The sequence below is a fragment of the Salvelinus alpinus genome, chromosome 30 (assembly GCF_045679555.1).
Source record: "Salvelinus alpinus chromosome 30, SLU_Salpinus.1, whole genome shotgun sequence".
In the NCBI taxonomy this organism is placed as follows: domain Eukaryota; kingdom Metazoa; phylum Chordata; class Actinopteri; order Salmoniformes; family Salmonidae; genus Salvelinus; species Salvelinus alpinus.
Window position 1 is genome coordinate 1,002,380 of NC_092115.1, and position 20,996 is coordinate 1,023,375.

At 42.3% G+C, this 20,996-nt stretch overlaps 2 protein-coding genes across 7 annotated transcripts in view; both read right to left on the minus strand.

The window, feature by feature from the left end:
* LOC139559542 (V-type proton ATPase subunit H) overlaps positions 1-5,303 on the minus strand; it is a 55,379-nt gene extending 50,076 nt beyond the window's left edge. For 4 of the 5 annotated variants that reach the window (XM_071375630.1, XM_071375628.1, XM_071375631.1 and 1 more), the window contains exons 1-3: positions 5,154-5,303; positions 4,450-4,600; positions 1,711-1,810 (exon numbers count right to left, since the gene is read on the minus strand). In XM_071375630.1, the coding sequence (XP_071231731.1) occupies positions 1,711-1,810; positions 4,450-4,553 (204 nt within the window). In that variant the 5' untranslated portion in view covers positions 4,554-4,600; positions 5,154-5,303. The remainder of the gene's footprint in view (positions 1-1,710; positions 1,811-4,449; positions 4,601-5,153) is intronic. The other variant, XM_071375629.1, reaches the window with a different exon arrangement.
* Positions 5,304-12,166: 6,863 nt separating this feature from the next.
* tcea1 (transcription elongation factor A (SII), 1) overlaps positions 12,167-20,996 on the minus strand; it is a 33,955-nt gene continuing 25,125 nt past the window's right edge. For both annotated transcript variants that reach the window (XM_071375960.1, XM_071375961.1), the window contains 2 exons: positions 12,757-12,828; positions 12,167-12,477 (listed from right to left, as the gene is read on the minus strand). In XM_071375960.1, coding sequence (XP_071232061.1) covers positions 12,469-12,477; positions 12,757-12,828 — 81 coding nt within the window. In that variant the 3' untranslated portion in view covers positions 12,167-12,468. The remainder of the gene's footprint in view (positions 12,478-12,756; positions 12,829-20,996) is intronic.

The following is a 20,996-nucleotide window of genomic DNA, read 5'->3' on the forward strand; positions in this document are numbered from 1 at the left end:
AATTAATTAAAAAAGTTCATATAAACTCAGCAAAAAAAGAAACGTCCCTTTTTCAGGACCGTCTTTCAAAGAACTAATAAAAATCCAAATAACTTCACAGATTTTCATTGTAAAGGGTTTTAACATTGTTTCCCATGAATGTTCAACGAGCCATAAATAATTAATGAACATGCACCTGTGGAACGGTCGTTAAAGACACTAACAGCTTACAGACGGTAGGCAATTAAGGTCACAGTTATGACACTAAAGAGGCCTTTCTACTGACTGAAAAACACCAAAAGAAAGATGCCCAGGGTCCCTGCTCATCTGCGTGAACGTGCCTTAGGCATGCTGCAAGGAGACATGGAGCACTGCAGATGTGGCCAGGGCAATAAATTGCAATGTCCGTAATGTGAGACGCCTAAGACAGCGCTACAGGGAGACAGGACATGCAGCTGATCGTCCTCGCAGTGGCAGACCACGTGTAACACCTGCACAGGATCGGTACATCCGAACATCACACCTGCGGGACAGGCACAGGATGGCAACAACAACTGCCCGAGTTACACCAGGAACGCACAATCCCTCCATCAGTGCTCAGACTGTCCGCAATATGCTGAGAGAGGCTGGACTGGGGGCTTGTAGGCCTGTTGTAAGGTCCTCATCAGACCTCAGAGGCAACGTCGTCGCATATGGGCACAAACCCACCGTCGCTGGACCAGACAGGACTGGCAAAAAGTGCTCTTCACTGACGTGTCTCAGGTTGTGTCTCACCAGGGGTGATGGTCGGATTTGCGTTTATTGTTGAAGGAATGAGCGTTACACCGAGGCCTGTACTCTGGAGCGGGATCGATTTGGAGGTGGAGGGTCCGTCATGGTCTGGGGCGGTGTGTCACAGCGTCATCGGACTGAGCTTGTTGTCATTGCAGGCAATCTCAACGCTGTGCGTTACAGGGAAGACATCCTCCTCCCTCATGTGGTACCCTTCCTGCAGGCTCATCCTGACATGACCCTCCAGCATGACAATGCCACCAGCCATACTGCTTGTTCTGTGTGTGATTTCCTGCAAGACAGGAATGTCAGTGTTCTGCCATGGCCAGCGAAGAACCCGGATCTCAATCCCATTGAGCACGTCTGGGACCTGTTGGATCGGAGGGTGAGGGCTCGGGCCATTCCCCCCAGAAATGCAGGTGCCTTGGTGGAAGAGTGGGGTAACATCTCACAGCAAGAACTGACAAATCTGGTGCAGTCCATGAGGAGGAGATGCACTGCAGTACTTAATGCAGCTGGTGGCCACACCAGATACTGACTGTTACTTTTGATTTTGACCCCCCCTTTGTTCAGGGACACATTATTCCATTTCTGTTAGTCACATGGCTGTGGAACTTGCTCCGTTTATGTCTCGGTTGTTCATACAAATATTTACACATGTTAAGTTTGCTGAAAATAAAACGCAGTTGACAGTGAGAGGACATTTATTTTTTTGCTGAGTTTATATATAACACACAAATAATAATAATTAATAATGTTTAAATATCCTCCATTACTTATCTCATATGTATACATTCACAACCAACCATAACTTGACGATAAAAGGTATGACTGTATGAAAATCTGGATAACGCCCAACCCTAGTCATAGAGAATCCCCTCTGAAGCTACATTAAATGCAGCTGTGCAGTAACAGCTAGCTGGTTTACTGTGTGTGTGTGTGTGTGTGTGTGTGTTGTACCTGATGTCCTTCGTTGGTGAGGATGGTCTGTTTCTCCTCAGAATGAGCCACTTCAAACTTCTTAATGAACTCACAGTCCTCTGCAGAGATCATCTGGCCCCTATGAGACACACAGCGTGATTATTATACAACAGTCTATGAGACACACAGCGTGATTATTATACAACAGTCTATGAGAGACACACAGCGTGATTATTATACAACAGTCTATGAGACACACAGCGTGATTATTATACAACAGTCTGAGACACACAGCATGATTATTATACAACAGTCTATGAGACACACAGCGTGATTATTATACAACAGTCTATGAGACACACAGCATGATTATTATACAACAGTCTATGAGACACACAGCGTGATTATTATACAACAGTCTATGAGACACACAGCATGATTATTATACAACAGTCTATGAGACACACAGCGTGATTATTACACAACAGTCTATGAGACACACAGCATGATTATTATACAACAGTCTATGAGACACACAGCATGATTATTATACAACAGTCTATGAGAGACACACAGCGTGATTATTATACAACAGTCTATGAGACACACAGCATGATTATTATACAACAGTCTGAGACACACAGCGTGATTATTATACAACAGTCTGAGACACACAGCAAGATTATTATACAACAGTCTGAGACAAACAGCAGTCTATATACAACAGTCTATGTTGGGCCTAGTTCTGCTTTAGATGGAGCAGTGAACCCCAGTGTTATGGGCCTAGTTCTGCTCTAGATGGAGCAGTGAACCCCAGTGTTATGGGCCTAGTTCTGCTTTAGATGGAGCAGTGAACCCCAGTGTTATGGGCCTAGTTCTGCTCTAGATGGAGCAGTGAACCCCAGTGTTATGGGCCTAGTTCTGCTCTAGATGGAGCAGTGAACCCCAGTGTTATGGGCCTAGTTCTGCTTTAGATGGAGCAGTGAACCCCAGTGTTATGGGCCTAGTTCTGCTCTAGATGGAGCAGTGAACCCCAGTGTTATGGGCCTAGTTCTGCTCTAGATGGAGCAGTGAACCCCAGTGTTATGGGCCTAGTTCTGCTCTAGATGGAGCAGTGAACCCCAGTGTTATGGGCCTAGTTCTGCTCTAGATGGAGCAGTGAACCCCAGTGTTATGGGCCTAGTTCTGCTCTAGATGGAGCAGTGAACCCCAGTGTTATGGGCCTAGTTCTGCTCTAGATGGAGCAGTGAACCCCAGTGTTATGGGACTAGTTCTGCTCTAGATGGAGCAGTGAACCCCAGTGTTATGGGCCTAGTTCTGCTCTAGATGGATCAGTGAACCCCAGTGTTGGGCCTAGTTCTGCTTTAGATGGAGCAGTGAACCCCAGTGTTGGGCCTAGTTCTGCTCTAGATGGAGCAGTGAACCCCAGTGTTATGGGCCTAGTTCTGCTCTAGATGGAGCAGTGAACCCCAGTGTTATGGGCCTAGTTCTGCTCTAGATGGAGCAGTGAACCCCAGTGTTATGGGCCTAGTTCTGCTTTAGATGGAGCAGTGAACCCCAGTGTTATGGGCCTAGTTCTGCTCTAGATGGAGCAGTGAACCCCAGTGTTATGGGCCTAGTTCTGCTCTAGATGGAGCAGTGAACCCCAGTGTTATGGGCCTAGTTCTGCTTTAGATGGAGCAGTGAACCCCAGTGTTATGGGCCTAGTTCTGCTCTAGATGGAGCAGTGAACCCCAGTGTTATGGGCTTAGTTCTGCTCTAGATGGAGCAGTGAACCCCAGTGTTATGGGCCTAGTTCTGCTTTAGATGGAGCAGTGAACCCCAGTGTTATGGGCCTAGTTCTGCTCTAGATGGAACAGTGAACCCCAGTGTTATGGGCCTAGTTCTGCTCTAGATGGAGCAGTGAACCCCAGTGTTATGGGCCTAGTTCTGCTCTAGATGGAGCAGTGAACCCCAGTGTTATGGGCCTAGTTCTGCTTTAGATGGAGCAGTGAACCCCAGTGTTATGGGCCTAGTTCTGCTTTAGATGGAGCAGTGAACCCCAGTGTTATGGGCCTAGTTCTGCTCTAGATAAAGACACTGGGATTCACTTCTCTGTCTGTCTTTTGACACCTGTTTAACACAGTAGTTCCTAATTACAGAAGTAGCTGACAACACTGGCATTACCCCTGGAAATACTACAAGAGCAGAGTGAACTGGCTTCTGTCCCAGCCCAGCACTATACAAGCTGATTCAACTTCTTATTAGAAGAATCAGTGTAGTACTAGGAATGGACAGCCATGAATAACTCATATCCACAAGACTGTGACTCACAGCCCAGAGAAATACCAAAATAACCTATAGACTAGTACTAGGCCTAGTGCCCAGCATGAAAACGCCAGAATTAAAGGTGCCATATAGAGAAGAGAATCATTGTACCATCTAAAAAATACATTTTCCATAACCCAAAATATTGTATTTTCAAGTGTTTGAAACTGGTGTACAAAACCGAAAGACGCAAAAACTAAACTTAAGACCGGGAAGCATAAAAATAAGCATATAAATAAGCATAACAATAGCTCACAGAACAGATCTACCGCTTCTTAGAGACTTGCTTTCAATAAGAATGACAAATCTATAGCAAACATTTCTATGTGAATTTGATCAGGTCACCCAAAGCGTTACATATCGCAGCTTTAAAGGGCGAACAGGCATAGTGTCCTATGAACAAAATTTGAGGGAACTAAAATAATACCATGAAGAGGTGGAGGAAGAGGAGTAGGATGAAGGTGTACTTACTGCAGATATGACTGCCAGTTGACCTTGTTGGCTCGCACCTCAGCTGCCTTGGCAGCGATGATGTTGGTGGGCACTGCGGCGTCCACCGCCCCGCGGATATCCATCCTGATACACCTGTAGGATACCTCTCTGGACTAGAATGAATAACTACCTGGAAGGAGACAGGTGGGTTTGATTGATAAATAATACCCCGTCTCAAATCAACACACATATATACATAAACATAGCGAGATTTTGCATCATTCATTTTTCATAATAGCCTAATTCTGCAGATGAGAACAGTTTGTTAAAGCATGCCAGGAATTAATAACCAACTCTGTAACCAGATCAGATGCTAATTTGTTCATCACCATCAGCTGCTTCTACTAACGCAACATTACCCAGTAGCTAGCTAGCCCAACTCAGGTCATAGCTAGCAAACTTGGCCAATATAATGCAATGTCAATAACGTTACTGTACCAACATGACAGAACGTGTGTATTATTTTGTTACAACGACAGCACTTGTCAACAAATACTGAAATGAGTGTTGTTATTGAATGCGTTAGTCGTCTCGCCAGCTAAGTTAGCTAACTGGCTAATGTCAATACCATGGTGCAAGCTAACGATAGCTTCATTTAGCATCAATGCCTAAATATTCTAACGATATAACACACAATACAGAACCTATAATCTCATAGAAACATTCCAATACAATTTTCCTACCGTTAAAACACACAAGCCAAATAGAGTATTAATTGATGTGGTTTAAAATCAAAAGGCCATTGGTATCTCTCCGCTAACAACTACTATGTGATACTGTCAGCAGGAAGCCCTGAAGTCAGCTGTCCTCGGCCCTTCAATGACGCTTAACATCGTCACATCCAGTGTACCGTAATAACCGGCCCTTCAATGACGCTTTACATCGTCACATCTAGTTCTGCTTTTATGCAAATTATTTACTTAAAAATCATACAATGTGATTTTCTGGATTTTTGTTTTAGATTCCGTCTCTCACAGTTGAAGTGTACCTATGATAAAAAATTACAGACCTCTACATGCTTTGTAATTAGGAAAACCTGCAAAATCGGCAGTGTATCAAATACTTCTTCTCCCCACTGTATATACATACCTATATAGACATACCTATACACATATATACATACCTATATAGACATACCTATACACATATATACATACCTATATAGACATACATATACACATATATACATACACATACCTATATAGACATACACATACACACACATACATATACACCTATATAGACATACATATACACACACATACCTACAGTGGGGAGAACAAGTATTTGATACACTGCCGATTTTGCAGGTTTTCCTACTTACAAAGCATGTAGAGGTCTGTAATTTTTATCATAGGTACACTTCAACTGTGAGAGACGGAATCTAAAACAAAAATCCAGAAAATCACATTGTATGATTTTTAAGTAATTAATTTGCATTTTATTGCATGACATAAGTATTTGATACATCAGAAAAGCAGAACTTAATATTTGGTACAGAAACCTTTTGTTTGCAATTACAGAGATCATACGTTTCCTGTAGTTCTTGACCAGGTTTGCACACACTGCAGCAGGGATTTTGGCCCACTCCTCCATACAGACCTTCTCCAGATCCTTCAGGTTTCGGGGCTGTCGCTGGGCAATACGGAATTTCAGCTCCCTCCAAAGATTTTCTATTGGGTTCAGGTCTGGAGACTGGCTAGGCCACTCCAGGACCTTGAGATGCTTCTTACGGAGCCACTCCTTAGTTGCCCTGGCTGTGTGTTTCCGGTCGTTGTCATGCTGGAAGACCCAGCCACGACCCATCTTCAATGCTCTTACTGAGGGAAGGAGGTTGTTGGCCAAGATCTCGCGATACATGGCCCCATCCATCCTCCCCTCAATACGGTGCAGTTGTCCTGTCCCCTTTGCAGAAAAGCATCCCCAAAGAATGATGTTTCCACCTCCATGCTTCACGGTTGGGATGGTGTTCTCGGGGTTGTAATCATCCTTCTTCTTCCTCCAAACACGGCGAGTGGAGTTTAGACCAAAAAGCTCTATTTTTGTCTCATCAGACCACATGACCTTCTCCCATTCCTCCTCTGGATCATCCAGATGGTCATTGGCAAACTTCAGACAGGCCTGGACATGCGCTGGCTTGAGCAGGGGGACCTTGCGTGCGCTGCAGGATTTTAATCCATGACGGCGTAGTGTGTTACTAATGGTTTTCTTTGAGACTGTGGTCCCAGCTCTCTTCAGGTCATTGACCAGGTCCTGCCGTGTAGTTCTGGGCTGATCCCTCACCTTCCTCATGATCATTGATGCCCCACGAGGTGAGATCTTGCATGGAGCCTCAGACCGAGGGTGATTGACTGTCATCTTTAACTTCTTCCATTTTCTAATAATTGCGCCAACAGTTGTTGCCTTCTCACCAAGCTGCTTGCCTATTGTTCTGTAGCCCATCCTAGCCTTGTGCAGGTCTACAATTATATCCCTGATGTCTTTACACAGCTCTCTGGTCTTGGCCATTGTGGAGAGGTTGGAGTCTGTTTGATTGAGTGTGTGGACAGGTGTCTTTTATACAGGTAACGAGTTCAAACAGGTGCAGTTAATACAGGTAATGAGTGGAGAACAGGAGGGCTTCTTAAAGAAAAACTAACAGGTCTGTGAGAGCCGGAGTTCTTACTGGTTGGTAGGTGATCAAATACTTATGTCATGCAATAAAATGCAAATTAATTACTTAAAAATCATACAACGTGATTTTCTGGATTTTTGTTTTAGATTCCGTCTCTCATAGTTGAAGTGTACCTATGATAAAAATTACAGACCTCTACATGCTTTGTAAGTAGGAAAACCTTCAAAATCGGCAGTGTATCAAATACTTGTTCTCCCCACTGTATATAGACATACCTATATAGACATACATACACACATATACACATACCTATATAGACATGCATATACACACACACACATTTTATAGACATGCATATACACACACATATTTATATAGACATGCATATACATTTACATTTACATTTAAGTCATTTAGCAGACGCTCTAGCAGACGCTCTTATCCAGAGCGACTTACATGCACATTTGTGACCTGCTGGAGGTCATTTTGCAGGGCTCTGGCAGTGCACCTCCTTGCACAAAGGCGGAGGTAGCGGTCCTGCTGCTGGGTTGTTGCCCTCCTATGGCCTCCTCCACGTCTCCTGATGTACTGGCCTGTCTCCTGGTAGCGCCTCCATGCTCTGGACACTACGCTGACAGACACAGCAAACCTTTTTGCCACAGCTCGCATTGATGTGCCATCCTGGATGAGCTGCACTACCTGAGTCACTTGTGTGGGTTGTAGACTCCGTCTCATACTACCACTAGAGTGAGAGCACCGCCAGCATTCAAAAGTGACCAAAACATCAGCCAGGAAGCATAGGAACTGAGAAGTGGTCTGTGGTCACCACCTGCAGAATCACTCCTTTTTTGGGGGTGTCTTGCTAATTGCCTATAATTTCCACCTTTTGTCTATTCCATTTGCACAACAGCATGTGAAATTTATTGTCAATCAGTGTTACTTCCTAAGTGGACAGTTTGATTTCACAGAAGTGTGATTGACTTGGAGTTACATTGTGTTGTTTAAGTGTTCCCTTTATTTTTTTGAGCAGTGTATAACATTCTATTGGTTGCAATAATTTTGAATAGTAATTTAAATTGAAAAATTCAAAGTTTTGAATCCGGTGTTGTTTTACGTATCAATTCATAAACCATGTGCCATGGAATGGGTACATCGAAAATCTCTTCCCAACTATTTAGCCATTTATATGGCACAGCTGTCAGGTTTTTGGTCCTTAAATGAAATTGGTATATGTTTTTATTTATCACACTTTTCTTTAACCATTTATGTTCTTTAATACAGGGCCGACATACAAGTTCCTTACTTTTTTCCCCTTCTACTTGCTGCAATTAGTTGGTTGAAATTTTGGGTAGAGCAGACATTTCCATATGTGACATTACTCCACCAGTCCTGTTTATGATATTCATACACAAAAATGATACCTTTTATAAACATTTCTTTTGATTTTTTTTTTTTTTTTTTTAATTAGTATATTTGAGTTTAACCACAATATTTGTTGTACTATTTGTTCCGTCCTTTCAGGTGGATTAAACTGAAATTGCAACCAGCTTTCTAAGGCGTGTTTAAAACATTTTGGAGATGATTTCCTCTTCAAACAACCGAAAGTGAGCCGTTGTAATCTGAATAACGGGAAAAAGGCCCTTCTTGAACATAGGATGAGACATTCCTACCAATTTACTAGAGAACCAGTTTGGATTTAAGTATAACTTTTGAATGTGTTGTTTAGTGAGTGATGCCTTTAGTGATGCCTGAGTGATGCCTTTAGTGAGAGGTCTAATGCTTTAATATTTAACCATTTCTGCCCTACGAATTCATATTCGTTATATAAATAGGCCCTTTTAATTTTGTCTGGCTTGCCATTCCAAATCAAATGTAATATTTTTTGTTCATATAATTTCAAAAGCAGGTCACTAGGTGTAGGCAAAACCATAAGCAAAAAGGTAAACTGTGATATGACTAGAGTTAAATCAGGGTGATTTTTCCACAAATAGACAGGTATTTTCCTTTCCATGGTAGCAAGATCTTATCTGTTTTTGCAAACTTTCTATAAAAATGTATTGGAGTGAGATCATTTCTTTCTTTTGGGATTTGTACACCGAGTATGTCCACATCTCCGTCAGACCATTTAATTGGTAAACTACACGGTAATGTAAAAAAAATTTTTTTGTGATCAAATACGTAATATAGTACACTTATCATAATTTGGTTTTAATCCAGAGAGGATAGCAAAGGTATCTAGATCCTCTATGAGGCCGTGGAGAGATTCTAATTGTGGTTTTAAAAGAAAACATGAATCATCAGCTTACAATGACACCTTAGTTTTTAAGCCACGGATTTCTAATCCCTTAATAGTATTGTTTGATCTAATTTTAACATTTCGATGGCAATAATAAATAGATATGCCGATAGTGGACAACCTTGTTTTACTCCTCTAGATAGTTTAAAACTTTCTGAGATGTAGCCATTATTTATTATACCTTGGGTTAATATACATAACTTTATCCCATTATATAAGAGATTCCCCACAATTGAAATATTCTAGGCATTTATATATAAACTCCAGTCGTACTTTATCAAAAGCCTTTTCAAAATCAGCTATGAAAACCAGGCCTGGTTTCCCCGATATTTCATAGTGTTCTATTGTTTCCAGTACTTGTCTTATATTATCTCCAATGTATCGTAAGAAAACCTGTCTGATTAGGATGAATAATATCTGACAATACTTTAAATTCTATGCGCCAAGCATTTTTGCATCACAACACTGAAGTGTAAGAGGCCTCCATTTTTTTAAACGGACTGGATCTTTATATATACACCACTTGGGTCCTGTTTCAGTAATAATGATATCAGACCTTCTTGTTGCATGTCTGATAATCTACCGTTTATATAGGAGTGGTTAAAACATGCTAATAATGGTGCTCTGAGTATATCTAAGTGTTGTATACTTCCACTGGTATACCATCCAGCCCTGGAATTTGGTATACCTCCACTGGTATGCCATCCAGCCCTGGAGTTTGGTATACTTCCACTGGTATGCCATCCATCCCTGGAGTTTGGTATAGCTCAACTGGTATTCCATCCAGCCCTGGAGTTTGGTATACTTCCACTGGTATGCCATCCAGCCCTGGAGTTTGGTATACCTCCACTGGTATACCATCCATCCAGACGAAAAGTCAAAAATTCCATTACAGTTCGTAGAAACATGTCAAACGATGTATAGAATCAATCTTTAGGATGTTTAACATAAATCTCCAATAATGTTTAAACCGGAGAATTCCTTTGTCTGTAGAAATGCGATGGAACGCAGCTAACTCTCACGGGGGAGTGCCTGAGTGAGCTCGTGGCACTCCGCCAGACACCTGGCTCAATCAGCTCCCAACCCCCCCCCTCCTTCACAGTAGAAGCATCAAACAAGGTTCTAAAGACTGTTGACATCTAGTGGAAGCCTTAGGAAGTGCAATATGACCCCATAGACACTGTATTTGGATAAGCAAACCTACAAACCTCAGATTTCCCACTTCCTGGTTGGATTTTTTCTCAGGTTTTTGCCTGCCATATTCAAACAGTTTTAGAAACTTCAGAGTGTTTTCTATCCAAATCTACTAATAATATGCATATATTAGCTTCTGGGACTGAGTAGCAGGCAGTTTACGCTGGGCACCTTATTCATCCAAGCTACACAATACTGCCCCCAGCCATAAGAAGTTAATATGCCATATCTGTTTATTGTCCAATAACATATTTAAAATAATCCATCTACCTTGATGATGTTTGGACAATTTGTACATTTGGATCAAAAGTACTGTTAATTAAAACCATCACCGCTTTTGAATATATCCCCCCCCCCCCCCCCAGTCCTTTTTCCACAAAACTTCATCTAAAATTGTTGAATGAGTTTCCTGTAAACAATAGATATTATAATCCTTCTCTTTTAGCCAGGTAAATACTGATCGTCTTTTCTCACCTGCTAAGCCATTACAATTATAACTGGCTGTACTTATTTCACCACTTACCATAATGAGAGACACGTTTCAAATCTATTTATCAAAATATGTTTGTAAACGTACCATTAAAAAGTAACATGATGATTGAGTGTCTATATAGCTGTACCATGATATTTGCATTGCTACTAAGTAAACCTCCAATTGGTCCCCACTATTCCACCCGCTAAAAGCCCCCCTCATCCCGAGTTGGGTTGTCATCCCAATGCCCGGCAGACCACCCTCTAAAAGCCCTCCTCATCCCCAGTTGGGTTGTCATCCCAATGCCCGGCAGACCACCCTCTAAAAGCCCTCCTCATCCCCAGTTGGGTTGTCATCCCAATGCCCGGCAGACCACCCTCTAAAAGCCCTCCTCATCCCCAGTTGGGTTGTCATCCCAATGCCCGGCAGACCACCCTCTAAAAGCCCTCCTCATCCCCAGTTGGGTTGTCATCCCAATGCCCGGCAGACCACCCCCGACCCCCCAGACACCATAGCCCTGAACAGACTGGGATCCATCCTTTGAAATGAGCAGTGCCATTTACAGAACAGAGGCAGGTCAACCGCTGAAAGCATTCACCTCCATTTCTATTATATATAGCCATGAAGAACAACAACAAATAGATATATATAAAATAAAATAAAATTATCCTTTTTTTTTGCCTTATTTAAACCAAATTGAACAGTTTTCATTTTATTTGAGACTAAATAGATTTTATTTATGTATTATATTAAGTTAAAATAAGTGTTCATTCAGTATTGTTGTAATTGTCATTATTACAAATATATTCATAAAAATCGGCCGATTACTAGGGATCTTCTTTTTTTGGTCCTCCAATAACCGGTATCGGTGTTGACAAATCATAATCGGTCGACCTCTAGTATCAATGGAAAGCGCAGGCGTCATCTGAGACTCAGTGATATGACGTTGCCACCAGCAACAAGATGAACCTAGAATATTGGGTGCAATGCAAGATGTTACACTCACAAAGTCTATCTGTATCTGCGCACATGCACGCTTCATTGTGCTGCAATTAGCTGAAGTATAGACCCGCCCATCACGTCGCTTTTGCCGAGGTCGGTCTGATGAACAGAGACATTATTTTTTAAACAAATGGATAAAATTTTAATGGTAATTTAAATAAAATAAAAATTCATGAAGGTCGAAGAAGCTAAACTCAATAGTAAATTGTCGATACAAGTTTTGTCTAAATGTTAAAACTACATATAAAATGTTGGATGGTAACAGAAGAAACTATGTTGATCATCTGAATGGCTGATGGGTGGGGACAGGGGCGTGGCTATGGACAATATCTGCCAATAGAAATAGTGGGTGCGTCTGTATGGTTGGTTGATTGGTACCAGGGGTCAGAGGTTCTGTCTGAAGGTCTCCTCCTCCCGATCTCAACAGAACTAGAAGATGAACAGTAAAGAAGGCCTTAGATGAGGACAGAAAAGGGACTGTGTGTATGTAGTTAAACACAACACCTTCATAAAACAATGTGGTGAAACAGACAAAAGGGATTCGCTCTGTTTACAGCGTGCGTGTAGACAGCGTGTAGACAGCGTGCGTGTAGACAGCGTGCGTGTAGACAGCGTGCGTGTAGACAGCGTGCGTGTAGACAGCGTGCGTGTAGACAGCGTGCGTGTAGACAGCGTGCGCGTAGACAGCGTGTTGGAGTATCAACGTACCTTCCATCTGTTTCCACAGTCATTACAGAAGACGAAGGTGGTCATGGGTTCATCAGCACTGCGGGTCTGCACCTGGAACACCAACACACACAGGATTACTGTACACCCTGGAACACCAACACACACAGGATTACTGTACACCCTGGAACACCAACACACACAGGATTACTGTACACCCTGGAACACCAACACACAGGATTACTGTACACCCTGGAACACCAACACACACAGGATTACTGTACACCCTGGAACACCAACACACACAGGATTACTGTACACCCTGGAACACCAACACACAGGATTACTGTACACCCTGGAACACCAACACACAGGATTACTGTACACCCTGGAACACCAACACACAGGATTACTGTACACCCTGGAACACCAACACACAGGATTACTGTACACCCTGGAACACCAACACACACAGGATTACTGTACACCCTGGAACACCAACACACAGGATTACTGTACACCCTGGAACACCAACACACACAGGATTACTGTACACCCTGGAACACCAACACACACAGGATTACTGTACACCCTGGAACACCAACACACACAGGATTACTGTACACCCTGGAACACCAACACACAGGATTACTGTACACCCTGGAACACCAACACACAGGATTACTGTACACCCTGGAACACCAACACACACAGGATTACTGTACACCCTGGAACACCAACACACACAGGATTACTGTACACCCTGGAACACCAACACACACAGGATTACTGTACACCCTGGAACACCAACACACACAGGATTACTGTACACCCTGGAACACCAACACACAGGATTACTGTACACCCTGACTGTAGGGGTGGAAGGCTTCACCCAACACACACAGGATTACTGTACACCCTGACTGTAGGGGTGGAAGGCTTCACCCAACACACACAGGATTACTGTACACACTGACTGTAGGGGTGGAAGGCTTCACCCAACACACACAGGATTACTGTACACCCTGACTGTAGGGGTGGAAGGCTTCACCAAACCCACCCAAGATTTACAGTTTGGTTCCGGTACAGAAATAAAATGAAAAGCCAACAGTTCATTTGTCTATTGAAAGAAATCTGAAGTGTGATTCCATAGATGATCATGAGTCATATAAGGCCTGATGACAGCACCATCAGGAACAACAGTTTGGTGAAAACACCATTACTCATCCACAGCAGTCAAATAGATATATGTGTGTACTCAATATGGAAACCTGGCTCAGACATCGTATAGGACTATGTTTGTTACAAAGAGACAGATATGTGCTCTTGTGTGACTGTCATTTAACCATAAAGGTATCTGTAGCACCGTACTTCTCATTTCCCACTCCAGGGTCATGTGATTGGCAGTCACTGTTAAGTAGCTCTGTAGCCTAGAGGTCCAGCCATCTGTAGTAAGCGCAAAACATGGTGCATTGGCCAATTCATTGACAACTTCGGCTTTAGCTTGCTTATATAGTGTGGGTACTGCCTGTTTGCTGAAATGTGTGTGAGGACAAGGTTCATAAAGTGACTTGAGCACTTCAAATCAAGCTTTATTTGCCACATGCACAAGTGTAGACTTTACCGTGAAATGCTGACTTACAAACCCTTAACCAACAGTGCAGTTCAAGAAGCAGAAAATATTTACCAAGTAGACTAAAATAAAAAGTAATAATAAAAAGTAACACAATAAGAATAACAAGGCTATATACAGGGGGCACTGGTACTGAGTCAGTGTGGAAGCTATATACAGGGGACACTGGTACCGAGTCAGTGTGGAGGCTATATACAGGGGGTACTGGTACCGAGTCAATGTGGAGGCTATATACAGGGGGCACCGGTACAGAGTCAATGTGGAGGCTATATACAGGGTATTACGGTACAGAGTCAATGTGGAGGCTATATACAGGGGGCACTGGTACCGAGTCAATGTGGAGGCTATATACAGGGTGTTACGGTACAGAGTCAATGTGGAGGCTATATACAGGGGGCACTGGTACCGAGTCAATGTGGAGGCTATATACAGGGGGCACCGGTACAGAGTCAGTGTGGAGGCTATATACAGGGTGTTACGGTACAGAGTCAATGTGGAGGCTATATACAGGGGGTACCGGTACAGAGTCAGTGTGGAGGCTATATACAGGGGGCACCAGTACAGAGTCAGTGTGGAGGCTATATACAGGGGGTACCGGTACAGAGTCAATGTGGAGGCTATATACAGGGGGCACCAGTACAGAGTCAATGTGGAGGCTATATACAGGGGGTACCGGTACAGAGTCAATGTGGAGGCTATATACAGGGGGCACCAGTACAGAGTCAGTGTGGAGGCTATATACAGGGGGAACCGGTACCGAGTCAATGTGGAGGCTATATACAGGGTGTTACGGTACAGAGTCAATTTGGAGGCTATATACAGGGGGCACCGGTACCGAGTCAATGTGGAGGCTATATACAGGGGGCACTGGTACTGAGTCAGTGTGGAGGCTATATACAGGGGGTACCGGTACCGAGTCAGTGTGGAGGCTATATACAGGGGGTACCGGTACCGAGTCAGTGTGGAGGCTATATACAGGGGGATACCGGTACAGAGTCAATGTGGAGGCTATATACAGGGGGCACTGGTACCGAGTCAATGTGGAGGCTATATACAGGGGGTACCAGTACAGAGTCAGTGTGGAGGCTATATACAGGGGGCACCGGTACCGAGTCAATGTGGAGGCTATATACAGGGTGTTACGGTACAGAGTCAATGTGGAGGCTATATACAGGGGGTACCAGTACAGAGTCAGTGTGGAGGCTATATACAGGGGGCACTGGTACAGAGTCAATGTGGAGGCTATATACAGGGTGTACCGGTACAGACTCAATGTGGAGGCTATATACAGGGGGTACCGGTACAGACTCAATGTGGAGGCTATATACAGGGGGTACCGGTACCGAGTCAATGTGGAGGCTATATACAGGGGGCACTGGTACCGAGTCAATGTGGAGGCTATATACAGGGGGCACTGGTACCGAGTCAATGTGGAGGCTATATACAGGGGGCACTGGTACAGAGTCAATGCGGAGGCTATATACAGGGTATTACGGTACAGAGTCAGTGTGGAGGCTATATACAGGGGGCACCGGTACCGAGTCAGTGTGTGGGGGTACAGGCTAGTTGAGGTAATCTGTACATTTAGGTGGGGGCGAAGTGACTATGCATAGGTAACAAACAAACAGCGAGTAGCAGCAGTGTACAAGGGGGGACAATTTTTTGGGCTTTCCTCTGACACCGCCTAGTATATAGGTCCTGGATGGCAGGAAGCTTGGCGCCTTATGGTCAGATGCCGAGCAGTTGCCATACCAGGCGGTGATGCAATCGGTCAGGATGCTCTCGATGGTGCAGCTGTAGAACCTTTTGAGGATCTGAGGACCAATGCCAAATTTTTTCAGTCTCCTGAGGTGGAAAAGGTTTTGTCGTGCCCTCTTCACGACTGTCTTGGTATGTTTGGACCGTGACAGTTCGTTGGTGATGTGGACACCAAGGAACTTGAAACTCAAGACCCGCTCCACTACAGCCCCGTCGATGTTAATGGGGGCCTGTTCGGTCCGCCTTTTCCTGTAGTCCACGATCAGCTCCTTTGTCTTGCTCACATTAGGTCATCAATTTTATTTTCTAATGATTGCACGTTAGCAAGGAGAATGGAAGGCATTGGGAGTTTACTCGCTCGCCTCCGGTTTCTCAGAAGGATCCCCAATCTGCATCCCCTTTTCCGGCGTCTTTTCTTCACGCAAATGGCGTGGATCTGGGCCTTTCCTTCTCATCGGACTCGTTATATGAAAACGTTTCTTCCAGTCCGTGGTGAGTAATTTCTTTTCTGATGTCCAGAAGGTCTTTTCGGGCATAAGAGACGGTAGCAGCAACATTATGTACACAATAAATGCAAAAATAAGTTACACAAAACGCAAAATAAATAACATGAGGTGGTGAAACCCTGTATCCTTCTCAACCACAGAGAATTGGTGCATATGCGTGGCTATAATCGCTCTTTGGCCCGTTCAAAATCAGCTGTGAAGGGGTGCTTGAATGCAGAGGGGAGACGAATTAGTTTTTTTGCATTAAGTCTCGATACGGTGGTAGGAATACTGGGGTGATGTCGGGCTAAATGTATCAACATGTGAGGTGTTGGCAGCAGCATAGCCTATTAAAATCAACGTTTATTTGTCACGTGCAACGAATACAACAGGTGTAGTAGACCTCACAGTGAAATGCTGAATACAACAGGTGTAGTAGACCTCACAGTGAAATGCTGAATACAACAGGTGTAGTAGACCTTACAGTGAAATGCTGAATACAACAGGTGTAGTAGACCTTACAGTGAAATGCTGAATACAACAGGTGTAGTAGACCTTACAGTGAAATGCTGAATACAACAGGTGTAGTAGACCTCACAGTGAAATGGTGAATACAACAGGTGTAGTAGACCTCACAGTGAAATGCTGAATACAACAGGTGTAGTAGACCTCACAGTGAAATGCTGAATACAACAGGTGTAGTAGACCTCACAGTGAAATGCTGAATACATAGTTTAAGTAAAATAAAGGTATTAGGGGAACAATAGATAAGGAAATAAAAGACAACAGTAAAAAGACAGTAGCGAGGCTACAAACAGTAGCGAGGCTACATACAGTAGCGAGGCTACATACAGTAGCGAGGCTACATACAGTAGCGAGGCTACATAAAGTAGCGAGGCTACATACAGTAGCGAGGCTATATACAGTAGCGAGGCTACATACAGTAGCGAGGCTACATACAGTAGCGAGGCTACATACAGTAGCGAGGCTACATACAGTAGCGAGGCTACATACAGTAGCGAGGCTATATACAGTAGCGAGGCTACATACAGTAGCGAGGCTACATACAGTAGCGAGGCTACATACAGTAGCGAGGCTACATACAGTAGCGAGGCTATATACAGTAGCGAGGCTATATACAGTAGCGAGGCTACATACAGACCCCCGTTAGTCAGGCTGATTGAGGTAGTATGCACATGTAGGTATGGTTAAAGTGACTATGCATATATGATGAACAGAGAGTTGCCGTATCGTAAAAGAGGGGTTGGCGGGTGGTGGGTGGCGGGACACAATGCAGATAGCCCGGTTAGCCAATGTGCGGGAGCACCGGTTAGTCGGGCTAATTGAGGTAGTATGTACATGGATGTATAGCTAAAGTGACTATGCATATATGGTAAACAGAGAGTAGCAGCAGTGTAAAGAGGGGTTGGGGGGGGACACACAATGCAAATAGTTGAGCAGTGGTGCCATATTCTCTGTCCATCTCCATTGTAATCTACTGGGAGATTTAAACGATGATGGGGAATCCTCCTGATTTCTCGACCCCACCACTCACCATCAGACAGAACTAGTTCCCAGCTGCCATTCACAAAAGGACAGTTTCAAATGCACCAATTAAAAATGTGCATTTTTGAACACGCAGATACGCGCTAGTTATTTTAACGGAATAGCCTGAAATGTTTTTCAGCTCCGATTTATTCAAGAGGCATACAACACAGCGTGGGCATAGCCTATAGGCTTAGTGGTTTGTTCAAGAGGCATACAACACAGCGTGGGCATAGCCTATAGGCTTAGTGGTTTGTTTTATTAATGTATTAATTTGGGTTCACAGTGCGGACCGAGGTCCCTGTACCGGTTAGGTATGAACCCCTATGACGGGAGCATCTAAACAGATCCTCCAAACAATTTGAGTCTTCTCTAATACAACCAACAGTATCTATTACAGTGAATCAATAAATATTACTACCTCTAGTGGTCATTACCTGAGAGGTGTATTATATAGTGGATGGTATATTATATAGTGGATGGTATATTACCTGAAGAGGTATATTATATAGTGGATGGTATATTACCTGAAGAGGTATATTATATAGTGAATGGTACATTACCTGAAGAGGTATATTATATAGTGGATGGTACATTACCCGAAGAGGTATATTATATAGTGGATGGTACATTACCTGAAGAGGTATATTATATAGTGGATGGTACATTACCTGAAGAGGTATATTATATAGTGGATGGTACATTACCTGAAGAGGTATATTATATAGTGGATGGTACATTACCTGAAGAGGTATATTATATAGTGGATGGTACATTACCTGAAGAGGTATATTATATAGTGGATGGTACATTACCTGAAGAGGTATATTATATAGTGGATGGTATATTACCTGAAGAGGTATATTATATAGTGGATGGTATATTACCTGAAGAGGTATATTATATAGTGGATGGTACATTACCTGAAGAGGTATATTATATAGTGGATGGTACATTACCTGAAGAGGTATATTATATAGTGGATGGTACATTACCTGAAGAGGTATATTATATAGTGGATGGTACATTACCTGAAGAGGTATATTATATAGTGGATGGTACATTACCTGAAGAGGTATATTATATAGTGGATGGTACATTACCTGAAGAGGTATATTATATAGTGGATGGTACATTACCTGAAGAGGTATATTATATAGTGGATGGTACATTACCTGAAGAGGTATATTATATAGTGGATGGTACATTACCTGAAGAGGTATATTATATAGTGGATGGTATATTACCTGAAGAGGTATATTATATAGTGGATGGTATATTACCTGAAGAGGTATATTATATAGTGGATGGTACATTACCTGAAGAGGTATATTATATAGTGGATGGTACATTACCTGAAGAGGTATATTATATAGTGAATGGTACATTACCTGAAGAGGTATATTATATAGTGGATGGTATATTACCTGAAGATGTATATTATATAGTGAATGGTACATTACCTGAAGAGGTATATTATATAGTGAATGGTACATTACCTGAAGAGGTATATTATATAGTGGATGGTATATTACCCGAGGAGGTGTATTATATAGTGGATGGTATATTACCTGAGAGGAGATGTGTTTTACAGTGGATGGTATATTACCTGAAGAGGTATATTATATAGTGGATGGTATATTACCTGAGAGGAGGTGTATTATATAGTGAATGGTACATTACCTGAAGAGGTATATTATATAGTGGATGGTATATTATATAGTGGATGGTATATTACCTGAAGAGGTATATTATATAGTGGATGGTACATTACCTGAAGAGGTATATTATATAGTGGATGGTATATTACCTGAAGAGGTATATTATATAGTGGATGGTACATTACCTGAAGAGGTATATTATATAGTGGTGGTATATTACCTGGTATATTATATAGTGGATGGTATATTACCTGAAGAGGTATATTATATAGTGAATGGTACATTACCTGAAGAGGTATATTATATAGTGAATGGTACATTACCTGAAGAGGTATATTATATAGTGGATGGTATATTACCTGAAGAGGTATATTATATAGTGAATGGTACATTACCTGAAGAGGTATATTATATAGTGGATGGTATATTACCTGAGGAGGTGTATTATATAGTGGATGGTATATTACCTGAGAGGAGATGTGTTTTACAGTGGATGGTATATTACCTGAAGAGGTATATTATATAGTGGATGGTATATTACCTGAAGAGGTATATTATATAGTGGATGGTATATTACCTGAGAGGAGGTGTATTATATAGTGAATGGTACATTACCTGAAGAGGTATATTATATAGTGGATGGTATATTATATAGTGGATGGTATATTACCTGAAGAGGTATATTATATAGTGAATGGTACATTACCTGAAGAGGTATATTATATAGTGGATGGTATATTACCTGAGGAGGTGTATTTATAGTGGATGGTATATTACCTGAGAGGAGATGTGTTTTACAGTGGATGGTATATTACCTGAAGAGGTATATTATATAGTGGATGGTATATTACCTGAAGAGGTATATTATATAGTGAATGGTACATTACCTGAAGAGGTATATTATATAGTGGATGGTATATTATATAGTGGATGGTATATTATATAGTGGATGGTATATTACCTGAAGAGGTATATTATATAGTGGATGGTATATTACCTGAAGAGGTATATTATATAGTGAATGGTACATTACCTGAAGAGGTGTATTATATAGTGAATGGTACATTACCTGAAGAGGTATATTATATAGTGGATGGTATATTATATAGTGGATGGTATATTATATAGTGGATGGTATATTACCTGAAGAGGTATATTATATAGTGGATGGTATATTACCTGAAGAGGTATATTATATAG